This window comes from Callithrix jacchus, chromosome 21, assembly GCF_049354715.1.
Source record: "Callithrix jacchus isolate 240 chromosome 21, calJac240_pri, whole genome shotgun sequence".
Lineage (NCBI taxonomy): Eukaryota > Metazoa > Chordata > Mammalia > Primates > Cebidae > Callithrix > Callithrix jacchus.
In genome coordinates this window covers 48710190-48735970 of record NC_133522.1, presented here as the reverse complement: position 1 = coordinate 48735970, position 25781 = coordinate 48710190, and the positions used below count along the sequence as shown (strand labels likewise).

General features: G+C 50.8%; 1 protein-coding gene across 6 annotated transcripts in view; it reads right to left on the bottom strand.

Annotated features, from left to right (window-relative positions):
- The window catches only part of PKNOX1 (PBX/knotted 1 homeobox 1), a 66350-nt gene extending 41296 nt beyond the window's left edge, over positions 1-25054 (bottom strand). For 4 of the 6 annotated variants that reach the window (XM_035283306.3, XM_035283308.3, XM_078358805.1 and 1 more), the window contains exon 1: positions 24975-25054. Coding sequence is in view for 2 of the 6 variants with exons in the window: in XM_078358805.1 (XP_078214931.1) it covers positions 24975-24992 (18 nt within the window). In the remaining 4 variants the exon portion in view is untranslated. Of the gene's footprint in view, positions 1-1782; positions 3421-4281; positions 4494-24974 lie in introns of those variants that run through there. The other 2 variants (XM_054249092.2, XM_078358804.1) reach the window with 2 other exon arrangements.
- Positions 25055-25781: the final 727 nt, after the last annotated feature.

Sequence of the window (25781 nt, the reverse complement as noted above, 5' to 3'; positions counted from 1 at the left end):
TTTAAGTCTCACCGTCTAGGTTTTCCAAGCAAATCTGGCTAAAGGATGATGGACTAACACACACATCTGGGACGCTGGCGTCAGTGCGCTGCTCAGGAGAGGCCGGGACTCCCGAGTGTTTAGGGTCCAGGCCACGGCCTTCCCTGCTCTCCCTTCCACAGAACGCCGTTAGGTCGGTGCATCCAGAACCCTCCGCACCCCTGATGTTTCCGCTTAGTAATTTCCCATCCACGGCCCCTACCCCTGCTCCTAGGTCTTCTCCAATGCAAAATCCCATTGCAGCAGTCCCTACACCTACCACGATCACCCTGAATAGCCTGCCCTTTGTTTTGCTTTCTTGAGACAAGGTCCTGCTCTGTCACCGAGGCTGGAGTGCAGTGGTGCAATCGTGGTACACTGACTGCAGCCTTGAATCCTGCACTCAAGTGATCCTCCTGCCTCGGCCTCCCACGGAGTTAGGACTACAGGCTCACACCACCACTCTTGGCTAATTTTTAAATTTTTTTGTAGACATGAAGTTTCACTATATTGCCCAGGCTGGTCTCAAGCACCTGGCCTCAAGCTATTGTCCTGCCGTGGTCTCCCACAGCATTAAGTGCCTTGCCGTCTTTGACAATGGTTAGAGTAAGTTTTCTTTAACAATGTAAACACAGCTCTTGAACATCAGCATTGCAGCCGGCACAGGAAGCAGTTTCCCACAGCAATCATCAATGGACGCAAACACCAGCTTGTGAAAGCACGACAAGAAACAGGAAATGTACACCGTCTCCAAGTATCTGCCGCAAGATACTTTTTCTTCTTTATCTGAGATGGGCTCCTGCTCTCTCCCAGGCTGGAATGCAGTGGCAGGACTCTGGCTCACGGCAGTCTCAGCCTCCCAGCTCAAGTGAGCCTCACACTCAGTCTGCCGAGTAGCTAGAACTACAGAAACACGCCACCACACCTGGCTCACTTTTGTATTTTTTTGTAGGCAGTGGTCACTCCGTTGCCCAGGCTGGTCTTGAACTCCTGGACTCAAGCCAGCCCCAACCTCAGCCTCCCAAAGTGCTGGGATTACAGGCGTGCACCACAGCACCAGACCCAAGATACTTATTAATTACAAAAGGAAAACAAGTAACTTCATGGTGGAGAGATGTGGTAGGATGGTGAAATTAACATCATGGGCCTCCTTGAAATGACGCACTGAAGAGGACACACTGTCCTGGGCTTCTGTGCAGCCCTTCCTAAAATGCAAGCTGTGAGGGCCAATGCTCAGGATACACCCACAAACCCAAATTGAGAGGCACTCTACAAAGAAACTGGCAAAAATATAAGTAAACAGCCAGGCGTGGTGGCTCACACCTGTAATCCCAGCACTTTGGGAGGCCAAGGCAGGTGGATCGCCTGAGGTCTAAAGTTCAAGACCAGCCTGGCCAACATGGTAAAACCCTGTCTCTACTAAAACATAAAGATTAGCTAGGTATGGTGGCGTGTGCCTGTAGTCCCAGCAACTCAGGAGGTTGAGATGGGAGAACTGCTTGAACCCAGAAGGCAGAGGTTGCAGTGAGTGGAGATCATGCCACTGTACTCCAGCCTGGGCAGCAGAGTAAGACCCTGTCTTAAAAAAAAAACAGAAAGAAAAAAAAAAACTGATTAAAACTTCTATATCTGATATATACTGGTAAACTCTAAAGGAAACCTTCACATTTGCCTCCAAAGCTTTGGAAATGTGTTCCCTACAACAGAACAGGGAAATTCTATGCAAGGAATTAAAAGAGAAAAAGGCAACTTTTTAGGACTCACATATGTTGTTGAGAAAAACAGGAGGGCAGAGCACCAAGGCAGCCAGCCCTCCTGCCCGACAGCAAGAAGCCAGAGGGAGCTGCCATGGATGCCTCTGCCCGCTCCAGAAGGCGCTGTCCATGTGGATTTGTGAATTCATTACTATAATTTGCGGAGCTCGTTGCTGAATCCCACTCTTCAGCATAAGGAGAAACCACATTTTGGTAGTAAGCCCAGTGGGTTCCTGCAGTCAGGGAAAAAGTTTCCCACAGAATTTGCAAGTTTCCTCCCAGCACGATGTCTGAGGCTTCCGGGGACAATCTTGTGCTGAGGGCAGCACTTCTGTGAGCCAAGTCAGATACAGGCAGGCCCAAGACAGCATCTGACTTAGTCAAACCTATCATTCACTCGGGAAGAACCAAAAGCATCCAACTGAAGGGTGAGGGCTCAGCAGGCTCATCTTGATCAAAAGCTGCTCTTCTTGGCATTATATAAAAACCAAAGCCTGGCCCGAGATTTAGGGACAGTCGGTTGATCTCTACTTCTTTCCCCTCTTCCACACAAAAAATAAGTTTCTCTGATCTTCAAACTCAAACAACAGGTCTTAACTTCTTAACATAACATGGGGTTCCAAACTCGAGTCGAGGAGTTGCCAACCCAATGTCGTACAACACCACAGCGTTGAAGCAGCAGACACAGTCATTTTACTTTATTTCTACAGTTTAACCCAATAAAAAAGGACACATCATTTCCTGAAGTTCTCTGTCACCTTAAGAGCTCTGTCCAGACTAAAATGAGGAAGATACAACTTTCCAACCTTCATTACAGAAATGTTCAAACTCGTTAGTAATTGAAGAAAGAAAAACATTAAGATAGCATATCCTTGTCCATGTAGCAATTATTAAATTTAAAGCAAAAGCAATGCTCTTTGCTAGCAAAGATGATGGGAAACCTGGGACTCGGCAGGAGGCAGTCCTGTGAGTCACACGCGGTGTGACAGGTTTCGAAAGCAGTTTCACCATATGTAACTCAGCCACAAAAAAACGTTTTGCTTGTCTCAAAACCACCCCAAGAATATAAGCTTTAGTGTTGTGACTTTAAAGGCAGACAAAAACATGAAAAATGGACAGAACCTAACATGCTGGCACCTTAGTATCTGTAAGCATTCTGAAGAAACAGGAATCCGATGTTAACAGACGGGCTGATACACTCCAAGGATGTTAAGTTAAAAGAAAAAAAAATTATAAAAAAAAAAAAAAAAAAAAACAGGCTGAATCTCACCAGGTGGTGGTAGTGTTTTCCTTTGCTCAGATCAGAGGAATGAGTGGGAAGGGAAGCCAGCAGCCAGGCAGTCCCAGAGAGACTAAGAAACGAGGCACGAGGGGGCTACGGGAGGCCCCGAAGGAACCCTACTCACCGGAGACAACTGCATTATTGCCTTAGTGTGTTTAGCGCCTCTATCAACGGTTTCGGGTTTGACATTTTAGTGTTTAGCCTCAAAATAATCTGTGCATTTGGCATTTAAAGGTGTTAGTAGTATTTAAGAAAATTTGGCCAATTAATCTTAGATTCTGGCCTCGATTCCAATTTAAAATGCGTAATTAAGTTACTGATGACAGACGTTTCTTTTTCGGTTAAAAGGTACAAGAGAGAAATACCCCTCATGTATTCAAGTTTGTGGGTCGCCAGGCACTCTTCAGAGCACTGGGAACACAGCAGTGAGAACGAGGAGACGACTCCAGGTCTAAGAGCAAAGTCTGAGAACCTGAGATGCACTGTGTAGACAATTTGGGTTCTTTTGCTTTTTGTTTTGAGACAAAGTCTCGTTCTGTCACCCAGACAGGAGTGCAGTGGCATGATCTCAGCTCACTGCAACCTCTGCCTCCTGGGTTCAAGTGATTCTCCTGCCTCAGCCTCCCAAGTAGTTGGGATTACAGGTGCCCACCACCATGCCCAGCTAATTTTTTTGCCGGGGGGTGGGGGATGGAGACTTGCTCTGTTGTCCAGGATGGAGTGCAGTGGTGCAATCTCAGCTCACTGCAACCTCTGCCTCCCAGGTTCAACCAATTCTTGTACCTCAGCCTCCCAAGTAGCTGGGATTACAGGCACCTGCAACCATGCAGGGCCACAGGGTTTCACCATGTTGACCAAGCTGGTCTCAAACTCCTGACTTCATGTGATCTACCCACCTGGGCCTCCCAAAGTGCTGAAGTTACAGGTATGAGGCACCACACCTGCCGGTAATTTTAAATGATCAAATTTACTTAAGAATGTTTTACTTGCATAGTCAGATATTTACAGTGGTTATAACGCATAAGGGCATTTAAATTGTAAATGGAACTATCATTAAAAATGACATATTTGGGCTGGGCATGGCGGCTCATGCCTATAACCCCAGTACTTTGGGAGGCCGAGGCGGGTCGTTCACCTGAGGTCAGGAGTTTGAGACCAGCGTGGCCAACAGGGTGAGACCTCATCAGTACCAAAAATACAGAAATTAGCTGGGGTGTGGTGGTGTACCTGTAGTCCCTAATACTTGCGGGGCTGAGGTGGGAGGAAGGCTTGAGCCAGGGAGGCAAAACTTGCAGTGAGCTGAGATCAGGCCACTGCACTCCAGCGTGGGTCACAGAGCAAGACTGGGCCTCAAAAAAAGAAAGAAAAAAAAAGAGGATTTCTAGAGAGAAAAAAATCAGCAACTTCTATGTAAAATATAGAAAAACCAAGCCTGTAACCCTCTACATTAATAAATGCTGATTTTAAAGAAACCTTAAATAATCTTTTCTGTGTCAAAGCCTCCTTTTAAAAGGCACTAAAAACTTTTAGCAAGAAACTCTAGATGCTAAAGAATTTTTTATTCACAGTAACAAAAAATAGAAACAAACCTACCCACCCATCCACCGACAGGAAACAGGGAAGTCAACTGCTCTCATCCATCGTGCAGTCACGAGACACGAGGCAGAGTGGGAAAGGGTTTGAGGTAACTGCCCAGTGGGAAGGCAGGGTCACTGGGCAGTTACAGAGCCCTTCACTCATTCCACAGACACTTACTGAGTGTCTTCTTCATGCCTAGCTGTTCTAAGTGCTGAGGACAGAGTAGCAAACAAAACAATGTCTATGCTATCAAGAAACACTTTATATTGGCTGGGCGAGGTGGCTCACGCCTGTAATCCCAGCACTTTGGGAAGCCGAGGTGGGCGGATCACCTAAGGTCAGGAGTTCGAGACCAGCCTGGCCAGCATGATGAAACCTGGTCTCTTAAAATAAAAAAAAAAATTAGCTGGGCATGGCGGAACACACCTGCAGTCCCAGATAATTAGGAGGCTGAGGCAGGAAGATTGCTTGAACCCAAGAGGCAGAGGTTGCAGTAGGCCGAGATTGTGCCACTGCACTCCAGCCTGATGACAAAGAAAGACTCCATCTCAGACAAATAAAAGAAAATGTATTTTCTTCTGAGACAGGGTCTTCCTCTGTCACCCATGCTGGAATGTAGTGGTACATTCACGACCATGGCTCACTATAGCCATGACATTCCAGGCTCAAGCGATCCTACCTCTGCCTCCTAAGTAGCTAGGATTACAGGTGTGTGTCACCAAGCCCAGCTAATTTTTGTGTTTTTTATAGACAGTGTCTTGCTATGTTGCCCAGGCTGGCCTCAAACTCCGGGGCTCAACCAATCCTACTGGCTCAGCTTCCCAAAGTGCTGGGATTACCAGCATGAGCCACCATGCTTGACCAACTTTATAACAACTTTTAAAATGTATTTCTGGACTCATCTGGCTAAAGAAGCCATCATTATACTAACAGATCTTCCCTCCATGACCACGGGATCTTCCTCACTTACCCAGACCCTTACCGTCATCCATGATTAAGTGGATGGTCTTCTTTACGGAGAGCTTCCTGGTTAGATTAATTTTTAAACACGTTCTGGGTTTTCTGGTTACTGTTACAAGAGCAGTTACGCTTTCTGGTGGGTTGTCAGTAGAAGCATCACCAGTTTCTGTAGACTGACCCTGTATCTGGCAGCTACTCTGGATCCCCCTGTGGTTCTAACAATTTACAAAGACTCCACTGGTTTTCTCAGTAGATGTTATTATCTACAAATCATGCAGCTATGGCCCGACGCAGTAGCTCATGCCTGTAATCCTAACACTTTGGGAGGCTGAGTTGGGCAGATCACTTGAGGTCTGGAGTTTAAAACCAGCCTGGCCAACATGGCAAAACCCTGTCTCTTCAAAAAAAATTAGTCGGGCATGGTGGTGGGTGCCTGTAATCTCAGCTACTCCAGAGGCTGAGGCAGGAGAATTGCATCAACCTGAGAGGTGGAGGTTGCAGTGAGCTGAGATCGCGCCACTGCACTCCAGCCTGGGCGACAGAGTAAAACTCTGTCTCAAATAAATAAATAAAAAATAAATCAAGCAGATATAACCTCAATCAAACTTCCTGTTGCTTTGGAGAAACTCAAAAAGAAAGCTGCTGTCAGTCGGGTGCAGTGGCTCACGTCTGTAATCCCAGCACTTTGGGAGGCCAAGGCGGGAGAATCACGAGGTCAGGAGATCAAGACCAGCCTGGCCAACATGGTGAAACCCATCTCTACTTAAAAAAAAAAAAAAAAAAAAAATAGCTGGACATAGTAGCGGGCGCCTGTAATCCCAGCTACTTGGGAGGCTGAGGCCGGAGAATCGCTTGAACCCAGGAGGCGGGGGTTGCAGTGAACCGAGATCGCGCAACTTTAATTCAGCCCAGACGACAGTGAGACTTCATCTCAAAAAAACATAAAACAAGAAACAAAAAAACAACTGCTCTCAAATGTAAATGGAAAAATAAAGGTCTGTGAGTAGCTGGGTTACCCTTAAAAGAGCTAAGAGGCCAGGTGCAGTGGCTCCCACCTGTAACCCCAGAACTTTGGAAGGCTGAGGTGGGAGGGTCGCTTGAGCTCAGGAGTTCAAGACTGGCCTGGGCAACATGGTGAGACCTCATCTCTACTAAAAATCGAAAAATTTAGCTGGGTGTGGTGGCACATGCCTGTAGTCCCACCTACTTGGGAGGCTGAGGCAGGGGGATCACTTGAGTCTGGGAGGTTGAAGCCGCAGTGAGCCATGATTATGTACCACTGTACTCCAGCCTAGGGGACAAAGGGAGACCTCTGTCAACATCTCTCTGAACACAACCACTACCACAAACTGAAGGTGCTGGTGGAATGGTCAACACAAGTGGGGCTGGTCTCTGCCTCCTGGATGATCCCACTGCACCACCCATGCAGCCCGGCACAGGCACTCATGGCACCTGGAAGTGCGGCCTGAGAGTCGGGCTTAGGCCCTGCTGAGGCGACACACACAGGGCGGACTGCCCATGGCGTTCCTTCAGTAGGGGTTGTGAACGTCAGGAGAAGGAGGAAAGGGGCAGCGAGGGAAGACAGAGCTGTGTCTACTACATGCTGAGGCCGCTGTGCCCCCCAACTCTCTGGCATTTCTCACATGGACACACGAGGTCTTTGTGCCTTCCTCTGCAATCTAGGCTAACCTGAGTGACTCATTTGGGACCAAAAGAATGCAGTAAAAATGGTAGTGGGGCTCCAGAGCTAGTGAGAAAAGGCGACGAGGCTTCCATCTTGTCCATAGTGACACTCCCTTCTGGAATCCTGAGCACCATGTGAGGCATTTAACTACCAGAAAGCTCCATGCTGTGAGGAACCCCCCAACATTGCTATGAGAAAGTCCCCCATGATATAAAGGAGCCCCCAAATGCTGTGAGGAAGCTATTGTTATGAGGAAGCCCCCTGAGGGAACCCCCAAAAATATAAAGCCCCCCAATACTCTAAGCCCCCAATGATATAAAGGAAGCCCCCTAATGCTGTAAGGGAACACCCCAAAAATATAAAGACCCCCCAATGCTTTTAGGGAGCCACCCAATACCATGAGGAAGGCTCCCATTGTTGTGAAGAATCCCCCCATTGCTGTGAGGGAGCCCCCAGTGCTGTGAGGGAGCCCCCAGTGCTGTGAGGAAGTCCTCAGTGCTGTGAGGAAGTCTCAGTGCTGTGAGGGAGCCACCAGTGCTGTGAGGGAGCCCCCAGTGATGTGAGGAGGCCCCCCCCAGTGCTGTGAGGGAGCCCCCAGTGATGTGAGGAGGCCCCCAGTGCTGTGAGGGAGCCCCCAGTGCTGTGAGGGAGCCCCCAGTGCTGTGAGGGAGCCCCCAGTGCTGTGAGGAAGTCCCAGTGCTGTGAGGGAGCCCCCAGTGCTGTGAGGGAGCCCCCAGTGCTGTGAGGGAGCCCCCAGTGCTGTGAGGGAGCCCCCAGTGCTGTGAGGAAGTCCCCAGTGCTGTGAGGGAGCCCCCAGTGCTGTGAGGAAGTCCCAGTGCTGTGAGGGAGCGCCCAGTGCTGTGAGGGAGCGCCCAGTGCTGTGAGGGAGCCCCCAGTGATGTGAGGAGGCCCCCAGTGCTGTGAGGGAGCGCCCAGTGCTGTGAGGGAGCCCCCAGTGCTGTGAGGGAGCCCCCAGTGCTGTGAGGGAGCCCCCAGTGCTGTGAGGAAGTCCCCAGTGCTGTGAGGGAGCCCCCAGTGCTGTGAGGAAGTCCCAGTGCTGTGAGGGAGCGCCCAGTGCTGTGAGGGAGCGCCCAGTGCTGTGAGGGAGCCCCCAGTGATGTGAGGAGGCCCCCAGTGCTGTGAGGGAGCGCCCAGTGCTGTGAGGGAGCCCCCCAGTGCTGTGAGGAAGCCCCCAGTGCTGTGAGGAAGTCCCAGTGCTGTGAGGGAGCGCCCAGTGCTGTGAGGGAGCCCCCAGTGCTGTGAGGGAGCCCCCAGTGATGTGAGGAGGCCCCCAGTGCTGTGAGGGAGCGCCCAGTGCTGTGAGGGAGCCCCCCAGTGCTGTGAGGAAGCCCCCAGTGCTGTGAGGAAGTCCCAGTGCTGTGAGGGAGCGCCCAGTGCTGTGAGGGAGCCCCCAGTGATGTGAGGAGGCCCCCAGTGCTGTGAGGGAGCGCCCAGTGCTGTGAGGGAGCCCCCCAGTGCTGTGAGGAAGCCCCCAGTGCTGTGAGGAAGTCCCAGTGCTGTGAGGGAGCGCCCAGTGCTGTGAGGGAGCCCCCAGTGCTGTGAGGGAGCCCCCCAGTGCTGTGAGGGAGCCCCCAGTGATGTGAGGAGGCCCCCCCCAGTGCTGTGAGGGAGCCCCCAGTGATGTGAGGAGGCCCCCAGTGCTGTGAGGGAGCGCCCAGTGCTGTGAGGAAGTCCCAGTGCTGTGAGGGAGCGCCCAGTGCTGTGAGGGAGCCCCCAGTGCTGTGAGGGGGCCCCCAGTGATGTGAGGAGGCCCCCAGTGCTGTGAGGGAGCGCCCAGTGCTGTGAGGGAGCCCCCAGTGCTGTGAGGAAGCCCCCAGTGATGTGAGGAGGCCCCCAGTGCTGTGAGGGAGCGCCCAGTGCTGTGAGGGAGCCCCCAGTGCTGTGAGGGAGCCCCCAGTGCTGTGAGGGAGCCCCCAGTGATGTGAGGAGGCCCCCAGTGCTGTGAGGGAGCGCCCAGTGCTGTGAGGGAGCCCCCAGTGCTGTGAGGAAGTCCCAGTGCTGTGAGGGAGCCCCCAGTGCTGTGAGGAGTCTGCACATATGTGCTCTGGTCAACATTCCCAGCTCATGTTCCAGCTGACAGATTTCAGAAAGTCCCTCTAAAAAACACCATTCCTCAGCCATTACGTCACCCCAGCCACTGAGTCCTCCCAGCTGAAGACTCAGACATCCTTGAGGAGAGATGGCCACTTCCTCTGCTCCCTCTCCATATTCCTGGTCCACAGAATGTGTCCACATAACGAAATGGTTTTTTGCCACTAACAGTGTGACTGGGTTCATGCTAGTCGTAACCAGACTATTCCAGAAGACGCATAGATAGGTTCATTGTCCTCACTTCCCTGTTGAGGAGACGGATGCACCAGAGGTTGGGTAACCTCCATCTGTCCAGCTCCAAAGCCATTTCTTCTACACAACCTGGCCTCTGACCATAAAATAATTTTGCTTCTGAGACAAGGCAGAGCTCACAAGGACAGGACACTGGCCAACAATCTGTACGACTCTGGTGCTTGCAAAACTTAACGACATCAGTTCACTCTATGAATTACGGCATTATTCAAAATGGGAAACACTGAGTGAGCTGATGAAGCAGGTGGCCCATCGGGCAAGCACCACGGAAGACTCTCGGCTGTGACCAGGACGAAGCTTCCAAAGTCACACGTGTGGAACGTGCTCTGTAAGCATTAACCGGGGTCTGAAGAAAGCTGCGGCCCGTGGCTTATTTGTGTGGTGCCTCTCCCAGCAATAGCGAAGGTCTGGAAGCAGAGCGCAGTGGCCCCACCCAGCTGGGGCAATAGGGCGAGATCCCATCTCAAACAGTAAGTGTAGATCAGTAAGCACATAAATAACTGCCTGCGGGTTCTTTTCGGTTATTCTGCCTTTAGGACTAACCCTGCTAGGATGCACAATACAACTGGCTTTGAAGTCACTTGAAATAATTCCACTCTGTACAGGTAAGGCACCAACTCAATTCATGGTCTGGTTATTTTATTCATTTTACTTTCAGGTTTTGTTTATTTTTTTTTGTAGAGACGAAGTCTGGCTGTTTCCCAGGCTGGTCTCAAACTCTCAGCTTCAAGCGATCCTCCCACTTTGGCCTCCCAAAATGCTGGGATTACAGATGTGAGCCACAGTGCCTGGCTACTGTCAATTTTTACAGACTACTACTCCCCACAACTTGTGACTTCATTTTATTTTAAAATTATATTAAAACATCCAGGCCGGGCGCAGTGACTCATGCCTGTAATCCCAGCATTTTGGGAGGCTGAGATGGGTGGATCATTTGAGGTCAGGAGTTCAAGACCAGCCAGACCAACATGGCAAAACCCCATCGCTACTAAAAATATAAAAACTTAGTCGAGTATGACGGCAGGCTCCAGTAATCCCAGCTATCCAGGCCAGGCACAGTTGCTCACGCCTGTAATCCCAGCACTTTGGGAGGCCAAGGCAGGCAGATCACCTGAGGTCAGGAGTTTGAGATCAGCCTGCCCAACATGGAGAAACCCTGTCTCTACTAAAAATACAAAATTAGCCAGGCGTGGTGGCGCATGCCTGTAATCCCAGCTACTCCGGAGGCTGGGGCAGGAGAAATGCTTGAATCCAAGAGGTGTTGGTTGTGCTGAGCCCAGATTGCGCTTGACCTCGTGATCCACCCACCTTGGCCTCCCAAAGCGCTGGGATTACAGGCCTCAGTGAGCCGCTGCACCTGGTCAACACACCTATTTAAAACCTTCCAGGGGTTTCCTATTGGCTGCCAGATAAAGATCCTATTTCTGAACATGGTCAATGACTCTAGGCATGACTGGGCCCTCGCCTTCTTCTGCCTTCCCACCCTGCCCTTGTTGTCCATTTATGTTCCTTTACTGCGTCCTGGCATGCAGAAACTCTACAGTTCACCACTGTAATCTGAGCCACCACCAAAACGCCCAGTACACGGCTGGAGCTCAATTTTTTGTTTAGTGAATGGTTGCTACAATGTATGTAATATGGGAGTCATGAAAATTTAATCTAACTCACCCATCTGTGGCTAGTACCATTTTATTTCATTTTTTTATATATATTTTTTAAACCCCGCCCCACTGCTAGTACCATTTTAAAAATACATCTTTGGCCGGGCGTGGTGGCTAACGCCTGTAATCCCAGCTATTTGGGAGGCCAAGGCAGGTGGATCACCTGAGGTCGTAAGTTTAAGACCAGCCTGGCCAACATGGTGAAACCCTACCTCTGCTAAAAACACAAAACAATAAAAATAAATAAAAAAATAAAGATAAATTGGCCAGGCGAGGTGGCTCACACCTGTAATCCTAGCACTTTGGGAGACTGAGGCGGGTGAATCACCTGAGGTCAGAAGTTTGAGGCCAGCCTGGCCAACATGGTAAAACTCCATCTCTACTAAAAATACAAAACTTAGCCGGGTATGGTGGTGGGCACCTGTAATCCCAGCTACTTGGGAGGCTGAGGTAGGGGAATTGCTTGAACCCAGGAGGCGGAGGCTGCAGGGAGCTGAGATTGTGCCACTGCACTACAGCCTGGGCAACAGAGCAAGATTCTGTTTCAAAAAAAAGATAAATCTTTGAATACCTTCTCAATTTTGTTTAAAGTTTCTAATCTGCACAAGTTTTCTACCTCAAAGGTCAATTCTGGTCACTTCTCTCTTCTTCCTATGCTATCCACAGCCCCTCAAATTATTACATTCAAGTTGTATATGGTGTACAAATCTTCACATCTATATTTATATCCCTTTTATTAAAAATAGTTTTTATTTAAAATAATTTAAAATTTTCAAATCATTTTATTCTTAAATTTTTTTTTTTTTTTAGACGGAGTTTCGCTCATTACCCAGGCTGGAGTGCAATGGCACGATCTCGGCTCACTGCAACCTCCGCCTCCTGGGTTCAGGCAATTCTCCTGCCTCATCCTCCTGAAGATTACAGGCGCGCACCACCATGCCCAGCTAATTTTCTTTTTGCATTTTTAGTAGAGACGGGGTTTCACCATGTTGACCAGGACGGTCTCTTGACCTCAGGATCCACCCGGTTCGGCCTCCCAAAGAGCTGGGATTACAGGCTTGAGCCACCGCGCCCAGCCTCTACTCTTAAATTTTTAATTTCAATTTCCATGACACTTTGCTTAATAAAAAAAGGGTTCAATTTTTTTTTTTTTTTTTTTTTTGAGACAGGGTCTGACTCTGTTGCCCAGACTGGAGTGCAGTGGCACCATCCTGCTCACTGTAGCCTCGATCCCCTCACTCGAGTGATCCTCCCACCTCAGCCCCCAAAGTAGCTGGAACCACAGGCATGAACCCCCACACCCAGGTAATTTTTGGATTTTTTGTAGAGACGGGATTTCGCCATGTTGCCAGGCTAGCCGCAAACTCCTGAGCTCAAGCCCTCTGCCCTCCTTGGCCTCCCAAAGTGCTGGAATTTGTGAGACGCCATGCCTGACCATGATTATTAACTATACCTGTAAATGATATGTTAATATCCCTCTATTTAATGCTTCCACCTTGAGTTCAGCTTGTCTAACATTTAAATCTGCTTTTTGGCTGTGTGTAGTGGCTCACGCCTGTAATCCTAGCATTTTGGGAGGCTGAGGCAGGTGGATCACTTGAGGTCATGAGTTGGAGACCAGCCTGGCCAACATGGTGAAACTCCATCTCTACTAAAAATATATAAAAATTAGCCAGGCATGGTGGCATGAGCCTGTAATCCCCGCTACTTGGGAGGCTGAGGCTCATGACAATCACGTGGACCCCGAAGGTGGAGCTTGCAGTAAGTCAAGATCACACCACTGCACTCCAGCCTGGGTGACAGAGCGAGAATGAGAAAGAAATTGAGCAGAAACATACATTTAAGTAATCAAGTAAAGTACATCCTCAGGCAATGTTATCCTTACTAGTCAAAAGGTCCATGAGAAAACTGTCACCAAAGCACTAAAAAAAAAAAAGAGGTTGGGGATAGGCCAGGCCCAGTGGCTTACACCTATAAACCCAGCACTTTGGAAGCCCTAGGCAGGAATATTGCTTGAGTCCAGGAGTTCAAAACCAGCCTGGGCAACATAGTGAGACCCTTTATCAAAACAAAAACAAAAACAAAAAACAAAGAGTTAGAAATTTTTCAGTCTCCTTTTTTAAACATTCCTTTTGCAGAAGAAATGCTGAAAGAGACATTAAACAGAAAACGGAGGGGATGAGGGAGAGTAAACAAAAACAGAGGTCCTGAGAAGCTAAAGACCGGTGCGGGAGGTCCTCACCTAGCCTCCAGCCTGCAGACCCTGACCAGCGTCCCAAGGACCAGGCTCCCTCTTATCAACCCACTCTGCTTCTGGGCCATCCCTGACCAAGGAGCCTGCCCTGCTGTCCCAGCCACCTGGGGGTCAACGCAACTTCTCTGGGTGAGGCATGGGAGCCACAGGAAAGAATATGGCCCTCCATGGTGACTACAGCAAAGCAGGCTTCCCAGCGCTCAGGGAGAACTAGTCACTGAAGCAGTTTTAGATTTCAGCTATTGGAGCTACTCACATATATTCCTTTCTAATTCTAATGGTGATTTAAGAGCAATTTCTGGGCTAGGCATGGTGGCTCACGCCTGTAATCCCAGCACTTTGGGAGGCTGAGGCAGGCGAAATCACAAGGTCAGGAGATCAAGACCATCCTTGGTCATGGTGAAACCCCGTCTCTACTAAATACAAAAAATTAGCCGCGTGTGGTGGCGCATGCCTGTGGTCCCAGCTATTCAGGAGGCTGAGGCAGGGGAATTGCTTGAACTGATGAGATGGAGGTTGTGATGAGCCAAGATTGTGCCACTGCACTCCAGCTTGGTGATAGAGCAAGACTCCGACTCAAAATAATTAAAGGAAAAAAAAAAAAAAAGTCTGGGCGCAGTGGCTCACTCCTGTAATCCCAGGAGGGATTTGGGAGGCCGGGGCGGGTGGATCACGAGGCCAAGAGTTTGAGACCAGCCTGGCCAGCATAGTGGAACTCCATCCCTACTAAAAACACAAAAATTAGCCAGTCACGATAGCACGTGCCTGTAGTCCTAGCTACTTCAGAGGCTGAGAAGGGATAATCACTTGAACCTGGGAGACAGAGGTTGCAGGGAGCTGAGACCACGCCATTACACTCCAGCCTGGGTGACAGAGTGAGACCCCGTCTAAACAAACAAACCTGAGGGAGTGGGAGGTGTGACCAGCAAACATTTTCTGTGAAGGGTCAGAGAGTAAACGTTTCAGGTTTGTGGGTCACATGTTGTCTGTATTGCATATGCTTTCTTTATGGCTCTCTAAAAATGCAGAAATCATTCTCAGCCCTAGGGACGTACAAAAAACGGTCAGTGGGATCTGGCCCGTACGCCTGTGGGTTGCCAGTCTCTGACCAAAATTATAGCTGTTCAAAGAGACATGATCCTTTCTAAAAACCTGACTAAACTTTCTTTTCCTCTTTCTAGTGGCCAGGAGTCAGGAAATCTGAGCACCCTTCTTTAAATCCACCTGAAATGTGCTCTCTAACTCAGCTTGGCGACACTATCCTGTGTACTGTAATGTCATACACTGGATGCCGCCTTGCGGAGGAGTCCACGCGGCCCCATCCCCTCGCCGGGTGCCGTGCCTAACAGAGGACCATCTCCCACAGTGCCACCTCCTAGTTGCTACCCAGGGCGGTGCTGACTAATGAGCACCCACAGTTCCACTGGAAAGTCTAGGGTAATTCCAGCCTAGCAAACAGAAACACCGAGGCATTTATAAAGGCAGAAAATGCCTGAAGACAATACCACAGTCAGGTCCAGAGGCTGCATCTCTAGTGTTGTATCTACCAGTCCTCCCAAAACAGCTTCTCCGGGATGGTGTTCAGGACGCTGACTATACATCACCACGGCTGAGCGTTCACTTTGTGTGAGGACGTTTTAGGCAACTGTGGCAGAAAGCGCAAGCCAGTTGTGCATCTGCCTCCTACCCTGGCTTCCACAGCTCCTGCTCCAAAGAGCTGTTCAGCCAATCAATGACTCATTCTGAGGAAAACATCTGCCAAAAATCACTTTATTTTTCAAACAAGGTTTGGGGAGCTATCATTTGAACTGGAATAGTCAAATAAAATCAGACAGTAAATCCTGTTAAAATCTGCATCAGAAAGTACTTCTAACCCAAAGGTCCACACCTGTCCCCTAAAGACAAAACAAAATTCTAGTACCAAATAGTATCAAAGGCATTTGAACGGTTTTGCAATTTTTCTTTTTCTGATACAGAGCCTTGCTCTGCTGCCCAGGCTGTCCAGATTCAAGGGATTCTCCTGCCTCAGCCTCTGAGTAGCTGGGATTACAAGCACCTGCCACCGCACCCAGCTAGTATTTTTGTATTTTTAGTAGAGATAGCGTTTCGCCATGTTGAACGTTCTCGAACTCCTGGTCAAGTGATCTGCCTACCTCGGCCTCCCAAAGCGCTGGGATTAGAGGTGTGAGCACCATGCCTGGCCTGCAGTCTGTTTTAATGGACTCTGAGGTGAATAGTCTGTTACAGCTGGTCAACTTCAATTCATATCAAAGCTTTAAGACCCTGGCCAGACTCGGTGGCTCACTCCTGTAATCCCAGCACTGTGAGAGGCCGAGGCAGGCAGTTTGAGGTCAGGAGTTTGAGACCAGCCTGGACAACATGACAAAACCCCATCTCAACTAGAAATACCATCATTAGTCGGACATGGTGTCTTGTACCTGTAGTCCCAGCTACTCAAGAGGCTCAGGACAGAGAATCACTTGAACCCAGGAAGTGGAGGCTGCAGTGAGCCAAATCACACCACTGCACTCCAACACGGGCAACAAAGTGAGACTCCATCTCAAAAAAAAAAAAGGAAAAGGAAATGAGGGACTGGGCATGATGGCTCACTCTTGTAATCCCAGCAATTTGGGAGGCTGAGGCGGGTGGATTACCTGATGTCAAGAGTTCGAGACCAGCCTGGCCAATATGGTGAAACCCTGTCTCTATTAAAAGTACAAAAATTAGCAGAGTGTGGTGGCGCATGCTTATTGTCCTAGCTACTCAGGAGGCTGAGGCAGGAAAATTGCTTGGACCTGGGAGGCAGGTTGCAGTGAGCCGAGATCATGCCATAGCACTCCAGCCTGGGCGACAGAGCAAGACTCCGTCTCAAATTAAAAAAAAAAGAAGGAAGAAGAAAGAAAATGAGGAATCCTAACCCTTGGAGGCAAGGACCCCGTTCCCACAGACAGCCTCTCTCTCAGGCACTGCTTGCACTGGGCACATGCCCTGTGGAAATGGCAGCTGCACTCCCTCCTGCCCAGCAGCCACCCCTCTCCTCCATTCTTCCTGTCAGCACTAAGCTTGGTGGGTCAGAGGGACTCCAGCTTTCAGATGGCAAAACAAAGAAAGCATCAAAACCTGAATGGCCAAAAGGCTCCACATCTAGCATGGCCATAAAATAACACAAAAAATTGGAATCACAAGAGTGTGTAAGAGATCTTAAATTTTTAAAATCAGAAATGTGTGGACTTTGCAAATGTTTTAAAAATTCATTAAAATGCCAACTAAAAACATAACTGATTATACGTAAAAATGTATGCATCGAGCCAGGCACAGCGGCATACGCCTGAAAGTCCCAGCTACTTGGGAGGCTGAGGCAGGATTATTACTGGATTACTTGAGCCCAGGAGTTGGAGGCCAGCCTGGACAACATAGTGAGACCCTGCTCTTTAAAACACACCGCACACATATGCATGTGAGAAACCTAATTCAAAAACAGGCAAAGGACTTGAAGAGCTATTTCTCCAAAGAAACATAAATGGCCAATGAACATGAGAAAATATGCTCAACATCACTAATTAGGGAAAGACAAATCAAAATGACAGTCGGATGCGATGCCACCTCACAGCATGCGGATGGCTACTATTAAAAACCATAAAAGTAAATGCTGGCGAGTATGTGGAGACGGGAGCCTTTGCACTGTCGGCAGGAATGCAAAATGGAGCCCCTTCCTTACTGGGTCCTTGGAAAAATAAATAAAATTAAAAGGAATATAATATGGTACAGCTGTTGTGAAAAACAGGATGGAAGTTCCTTAAAAAATTAAAAGCAGAATTCCAGTATGATCCAGCAATCCCACTTCTAGATCTATACCCAGAAGAACTGAAAGCAGGACCTTGAAGAGGTATTTGCACACTCATGTTCACCGTTTTATTGTAGAGAAAAGATGGAAGGAACCCGTGTCTGCCGACGGATGGATAAACAAAATCCAGTATATCCATACAATGGAACTATTCAGCCGTAACAGGGAAGGCAATTCTGACACTCGCTACAACATGGATGAACCTTAAGGACGCTATGGTAAGTGAACCAAGCTGGTCACAAAAAGACAAATACCGTAGAATTCCACTTACATGAAGTCCCTATAGTCCAATTCGTAGACAGGAAGGAGAATGGTGGTTGCCAGGGGCTTTAGCGAGGGAAACGGGCAGTCCATGTTTAATGGGTATAGAGTAGGCTGGACCAGACGAAGCGTTCTGGAGATGGACTGAGGTGGCGGAGATGGATGTACAGGTATTAATGAGCTGAACACTACTGAACGACGCACTGAAAAATGGTAAAGGTGGTCAGTTGCGTTATGTGTAGTTTACCATAACAAAAAAGTGGGAAGAAAAGAGCCAGGCACAGTGGTTCATGCTTGTAATCCCAGAACTTTGGGAGGCGGAGGAGGGCAGATCACCGGGGTCAGGACCAGTTAGGCCAACATGGTAAAACCCTGTCTCTACTAAAAATACAAAAATTAGCTGGGCGTGGTGGTGGGCACCTGTAACCCCAGCTACTTGGGAGGCTGAGGCATGAGAATCGCCTGAAGCTGGAAGACAGAGGTTGCAGTGAGCTGAGATCACGTCACTGCAGTCCAGCCCGGGCAAGAGCAAGACTCCACCTCGGGGGTCAGGTGGGGGTGGACGGGGAAGGATACACAAACATGTAACTAAATTTAGAAGAAGTAAAGTTTAGCAATTTAATGTTTATTATACTCCTTTCTCTTGTCAAGTTGAATTCCTAACATTTTTAACGCAAAAAACGTAGAAGCCTTCATAAAGTGTCTGAGAGGACATGTAACAAGACACACATGCTGTCACTCAGGCGTCATGTTCTGGAACTGCGATCACAGTACCTTCCCATCCATAGCCCCTTCTGAGTGAGCCAACCCCACTGGCGGGCCCTGCTCAAGGGGGACCTCCCTTGAGCAGCAGCTCACTCCTCCCCAGGCACCACTCCCTGGACCAGGCAGCCCTCCAGCACCCAAGGCTAGTCCCCAGCCCACTGGTCAGCGCCTGGGAGGTGGTGTGAGGGGAAGGAGCTCAGGCACACTCTCTGAGGCAGGTACTGGGAAAGGGAGAGTACAGGGCAGGGAAGGCTGGGTGGGCCCCCGCTGTGGGGGGAGAGAGTACAGATGGACCTGACAGTAGAGAGTAACCACCGAATTGAAGCAGAAGGCCCAGAGCCCTGGTGTGCAACCGATCCTGCTAGAGCACACACCATGGTTCCCCTTGCCCAGGGGCTCAGCAATGCAGTGTTCCAGGGATCCCACAGATGCCTGTTTCCCACCACCCACCCAACTTCAAGTCAGCCTGCTGCCAGCTAAAGTCACCCTGAGAACCCGACTAAAACAACCAATCATTCTAGTGCCGATCACAAAAGGCAAACAGTACAATTAGCTGGGTGTGGTGGCACGTGCCTGTAGTCCCAGCTACTTTGGGGGCTGTAGTGGGAAGATCACTTGAGCCCAGAAGCTCCCTGCTGCAGTGAGCTGAGATTGAGCCACTGCACCCCAACCTGGGTGAAAAAGTGAGGCCCTACCTCAAAATAAACTAAAATAAGCTGCTCTGTCCCATTCTCAAGTCCCTGAGGCACGGCCCCAGAACCAGAGCTTAAACAGGAGTTTTATACCGCACGCCAGACAACACATGGACTCAATTACCATACTGGCTTCTGTGTGAATCTTCCAGAAACAATAACTAAACTAGCAGGAACTAACAATTCAAAACAAGGAGCTACCATCTGCCAAGGGCAGGAACAGGCCAGGCTCCAGACTTTGCACACTCTCGTGAGCAGGGCACCGCCGGCACCAGGCCTGCTGGCTCTTTCCACCAAGGACCATGCCTCCCAGCCCTTAAGTGCTTCTCCTAACAGTCTCCACACTGAACTTCTATATGATATGCCCATCACGTCTTCCTAAGCAATGTACACAAGTCAGAACCAACGATTATCCACTCAGAGCTGCGCACTGATGCAAGCCCGCACTTACTGCAGCCTCTTCCTTCACCCCCACGAGGACGCACACTGGTAGGCTCTGAGTTCCCCTATCTGTGCCGGTTTTTATTTCCTTTTCTCTTGTCATTGATGTAATCATTTGAGGAAGTAAAGAAAGGACACATATATTCCTAGGAAAGGATAGACTGAGAGTAAGTCAGGTTGGTATTTGCGAACATGAATGATAAAAGGCAAAAACTTCTGGCTGAAATGTAGCAGTCCTACAATTACGAAGGCAGACAACAAGCCCGGGAATTTTAGCAAGAACAGCACCAGGATTTTCCAAGGCATGAGAGTATCACAGAAATCTCATCACTCCCCCAAAGGGATCACCAGAGCCAGTGCGCAATCCGGTTACCTCGCTAACCGATGGACTATCGCCAATTTGGCTCAGTACAGTATTTGATAACTGTATTTCAAAATAATCGGTTCTCTTCTTTATTTATTTCCTTTAAAAGGCTGTTGTAAGAAGCCCCCAGAGGCCAAGCAGAGTGAAAATTTGAGGCGTGCCCCACCCCCCCACCAGGGTCTATACTTTGTATCACTTTCAGTTTCAGGCTTTCCTTCTAAACAGTTCAGACAGTTTTAACAATTTGCAACAAAAATGTAAGCTGCAAATAGGATGTTACTTATCATTAGCAGCAACTTTCTATTTCTGCTATTAACTAGTTTTTTTTGACATGGAGTCTTGCTCTGTCGCCCAGGCTGGAGTGCAGTGGCGCGATCTCGGCTCACTGCCACCTCCGCCTCCTGGGTTCCAGCGATTCTCCTGTCTTGGCTTCCCAAGTAGCTGGTATTACAGGTGCCTGCCGTTATAGCCTATTAATTTTGTATTTTTAGTAGAGACAGGTGTTAAACCACGTTGGCCAGGCTGGTCTCGAACTCCTGACCTCAGGTGATCCGCCCACCTTAGCCTCCCAAAGTACCGGGATTACAGGTGTCAGCTACTGTACCTGGCCTCACAAGTACTACTTTTCTCAAGTTACTGCCAGAGAAACGTAACTACATATAAATCAGAGTACAGGAACCCCAAGAAAATGCGTTATACCCAGTATCGTTAACCATAGAACCTGCTGACACTTATGCACAGAATGTTAATCCTGGAAATAAGCCATACTTCACTGACCATGTTTCATCAATTCCAAGGCACACTTTTGCTTTTTGGGTTTTTTTTTTTGAGATGGAGTTTCACTCTTGTTGCCCAGGCTGGAGTATAATGGTGTGATCTTGGCTCACTGCAACCTCCGCCTTCTGGGTTCAAGCAATTCTCCTGCTTCAGCCTCCTGAGTCGCTGGGATTACCCGCCTCCAATCACAGCCAGCTAATCTTCACCCTCCCAAAGTGCTGGGATTATACACTTAAGCCACTGCGCCCCACCTAAGGCACACTTTTCAATGTCTGAAGTGGAAAGCATCCTTCACTGAGGTGGCAGAAACACACCATGTCAGCAGGCATCGGGAGCCTCTGTGCAGGGCACCGCATGGTGCGCTTCAGACACCACAGACCGTGAGCAGCTTATGTGACTGCACGTTGCTTCACTGCACTCAGCAGACACTGTATGGAGAAAACAAGCCTACTGGTGTCAGTTTTCCAACACCAAGAGCTCACTTTGCATCTGTTACATTTTGGTCATTCGTCAGTATTTCAAACTTTGTCATTATCATGTCTGTTCCGGGGATCTGTGATCAGTGATCCCGATGTTCCCACTGTATCTTACTGGTGTGTCACAAACCTGTATTAGACAGCGAACTTCACGGATAAATGCTGTATTCCAACTGCTCTGCTGCCCAGCTCTGCTGCCCAGCTCTCCCTCTCCTTGGACCTCCCTACTCCGGGAGACACCACAATATTGAAATTAGGCCAATTAATAACCTTACAATGGCCTCTAAGTGTTCAGGTGAAAGGAAGAGAAACACCATCTCCCACTTAAAATCACAAGGCAGAATGTATTCAGCTTGGTTAGAAAGTCATGTCAAAAGCCAAGAAAGGCCAAAAGCTCGGCCTCTTGCATCAAAAAGTTAGTCAGGCCGGGAACAGCAGCTCACACCTGTGGTCCCAACACTTTGGAAGGCTGAGGCAGGAGGGCCACTTGAAAGGAATCACCATTCTGGAAAGGAACTTCAGAGACAGCCTAAGCAACACAGTGAGACCTCACGGCATGGTGGCTTATGCCTGTAGTCCCAACTACTTGGGAAGCTGAGGCAGGAGAATCACTTGAACTGGGAGGATGCAGTGAGCTGTGCTGAGATCACACCACTGCACTCCAATGTGGGAAAGAGAGCAAGACTCATCTCAAAACAAAGCTCCTTTAAGTTCTTAAAGGAAATTAAAAGTGCTACCCCAGTGAACACACAAATAAGAAAATGGCCAGGCCCGGTGCCTCACAGCTGCAATCCCAACACTTTGGGATGCTGAGGCAGGCAGATTACTTGAGGTCAGGAGTTCAAGACCAGCCTGGCCAACACAATGAAACTCCATCTCTACTACTAATAAAAAAAAAAAGTACCCGGGCACAGTGCTGCAAACCTGCTATCCCAGCTGCTCAGGAGGTTGAGGCAGGGGAATCACCTGCACCCAGGAGACAGAAGTTGCAGTGAGCCATGATCATACCACTGTACTCCAACCTGGGCCACAAACAGTCTCAGAAGAAAGGGAGGGAGGGAAAGAAAGTGAAACAGCCTTACTGGTGATACGGGGAAAGTATGAGTGGTCTGGACAGATCAAACCAGCCACAACACTCCCTTAAACTGAAGCCTCATCCAGAACCAGGCCCAAATTTTCAATTCTATAAAGGCTGAGAGAGATGAGAAAAATGAGGAAGAAAAGTTGGAAGCAGCAGAGGAGAGGCTGGTTCATGAGGTTTACGGAAAGAAGCTGTCCCATTAACACAAAAGAACAAGGTAAAACAGCAAGTGCCAACAGAAAGAAAAGCTACACCAGGTTGTCCAGTAAGTCTGGCTAAGATCACTACTTCTGCCTATACCCTGGAAATGGAATAGCACATTACTGAACATTGTAAGCCCACTGTGGGGTCCACCGCTCAGAAAAAGATTTCTTTTAACACAGTACTGCTCACTGACAGTGCACCTGGCCACTCACGAGCTCTGACAATGCACAAGGAGATGAATGCTGTCTTCGTGTCCATTCTGCAGCTATGGATCCAAGAAGTAATCTTGATTTTCAGGTCTTAATTATTTAAGAAATACATTTTGTAAGGCTATAGCTGTGGTAGCGATTCCTCTGATGAATCTGGGCAACGTAAACTGAAAACCTTCTGGAAAGGAGTCACCATTCTAGATGCCATTCATGATTCATGGAAGGAGGTCAAATATCAACAGTAACGAATTTGGAAGAAGTTGAGTCTAACCCTCATGATGACTTTGAGGAGTTCAAGACTTCGGTGGAGGAAGGAACTGCAGACGTGGTGGAAACAATAAAGACTTGCTTCTCATGGGCACGCAAAGAAAGTGGCTTCTTGAGATGGAGTCTATTCCTGGTGAAGACGCTGTGAACACGGCAGATATGACTTAGAACATCACATCAGCTTAGTGGACAGCAGTGGCAGAGTGTGAGAGAAGAGCCTCCAACTTTGAATTTCCACTGTGGTTAAAATGCTATCAAAACAGCATCACATGCTACAAAGAAGTCTTTCATGAAAGGAAGAGCCCATCAATGCAGCAAACTTCACTGCAGCCTTATTTTAAGTAAGGGACAGGGCCGCCACCGCGCTCATCAGTCAGCAGCCATCCACAGAGGCAGGATTGTCCACGTACAAAAAGAGCAGGACTCACCTAAGGCTCAGATGATCTTTAGCATTAACACAAAAATATTTGTTAATTAAGGGAACCACACTTTTATAGATATAATGCTTGCTACTGCGCACTTTAGCGTAATTACAACTTTTCTATGCACTGAAAAACCTAAAACTGTGTTGTGTCACTTGCTTTCCTGCAATAGTTACTGGGGTGGTCTGGACTAGAACTCAGATTACCCGAGGCACGCCTGTGTACAGAGAGGATTCAGCAGCCGCTATGCCAAGTAAATGCCACCGAGTGAAGGCTCGTTCCAGCCAGCCTGCCACCTTCCAGATCCATCTATGACCAAATGCATGAGCACCGCCCATCACCGCACTGGCAGGGGTTCGCGTTTCACCTGGATTCTCATGTCTAGAAAAGCCCGTTTTCAGAGTGCCGGGAAAAACCTCAAAGCAACCTAAGGCTGGGGGTTCTCCCATCCCGAGGAAAGCACGCGCTTCCTAAGGGAAAACTGCCCCGTCTCGACAAGCAAACTCCCCACCCAAGGAGCTGCGGACCCCACACAGGCGGGGCACCCGGGGAGGGCGCAGCCCGCGTCGCGCTCAGCCCGGCCGCCCCGGGCCAGACCTCCGGGGGCCGCCATTCCCGGACCCTCGGGCCTGGCGTCACGAATCCGCCATGGGAACGGAGGCCCTAACCGGCCCGGTGGCAGAGCCACTGTCCAAATAAGGCATCTCGCGGGCCGCGCGCATGACACACAAAGCGGACTCCGGTTTCTTTTCCGTGAGCGACTCGCTGACAAGTGTCGGCATTTCCAGCTCTTCCCCGGCGAGGCCGGCGCAAGCCCCCGGGCGCCAGACCCTGCCCCGCTCTTCCTGTCGTCCATTTCCCACCCGTTCCCGGGACGCCGGGGCCGCTTCCCAACACTGCGGACAGCGCGCGGCCCTGGGCCGATCCCGAGTCCCACCGCGACCACGGCCCCGGAGACCGCGCGCTCGCCACGACCAAGGCAGGGGCCGGGGTCGCGGCCGCCATCTTCCTGCCTGCGCTGCCGCGCGCCCCGCACCCTCCGCGCAGCCCCGCCGGCCCGGAGGACCCCGGAGAGGCCGAGGACCCGCCCGGCCCCACGCGCGTCGCCCGCCCCGCCCCGCCCCCGCCGCGCGCCCCCGGCCCCGCGCGCCCCCGGCCCTCAAGCCCGCCGCCCCGCCCCCGCCCCCGCCCCCGGCCGGCTCCGCGCGCCCCCGCCCCGCCCCGCCCCCGCCCCGCGCAGGGGCGCGCGCCGCGCTCCGAAAGGGACGGTTAGGAGCGCGCGCTTCGAGCGGGCCCAGCCGGCGGCGGCGGCGCCTTCCAGAAATTTCCGCGTCCCTCAACCCACACTGAGAAACCAACTGGGCGCGCCCCCGCGCCGGCTGTGCGGACGGCGCCCCCTCCCCCGCGGGTGCCCGATCCCCTCCCCCACCCGCGCCCCCTCCCCGCCCCCTGCCCCGGGCGGCGGGTCAAGTGCGGGCCCTCCGGGGCAGCGCCGGCCCTCCAGACCCGGGCGGCAGCGGCGGCGGCGGGCGGCGGCCGCGGGCCGGTGTGATTGATAGGGACGGCGGCGGCGAGAGCGGCGGCGGCGGCGGCGGAGCGGTTGAGTGACAGCTTACCTGGGTGCCAATCTTCATCACACTGACAAGCGGCTGCAGCAATCGGGACCCGCAGTGCCGCGCCCGCGTCCAACCGTCACGCCGACGCTGGGCCACGCGACACAGCCTCGCTCAATGGGAGGAGGGCGACGCCGACGAGCGCCGCATCAATATTCAGAGAGGGGGCGGGGCCTGTCTCTGGCGAGCCCCGCCCCTCCCTGCGCGGCGGCGGCCGCGGGGCGGGGCCTATGCGCCGGGGGAGGAGAGCGAAGGCGGGGGCCGGGCGACGGACGGCCCCGCCTCCAGCCCCGCCCGCACCCGGAGCCAGGCCCCGCCCCAACCAGCCGCGCCCTAGCGCGAGGAGCTGCGTACCCCGCCCCGAAGGCAGAGCTTCCCGCCTCATGACTATGCAGCAGGGGCGTGGTCTTGGCGCGCGCCACGCCCCCTCCGCGCGCTCCTTGCGGTCCGGGAGACGTGTGCGAAGGCGGGAGAAACCATCTGCCTCGAGCAGGCGGGGAGAGAGGGTTGTACCATCCGTGGCCCCACAGCTGGGCGTCCCAACGCCGAAGGCCCGCACAGTGTGCGCGCCCCCTTTAGGTGCCAGCCTGCAGCAGCCGTGCAGCCTTCCACCCCAGGCTCCGGAGCGCGGGTGGGCACGGGCTTGAGCGGCACAGTGGATGCTCACATTCCTCCCTATCTGCGGCAGCGCTGTGAGTGCCTGGCACCTGAGGCCTTACCCTGGGCACTGTACCCCCTCGGTGTGAGGACCCCAGCAGGGACTCATGTTGTTCACAAGTGCTTCGGGCTGGCCTCTGGGCTACTTGGCCT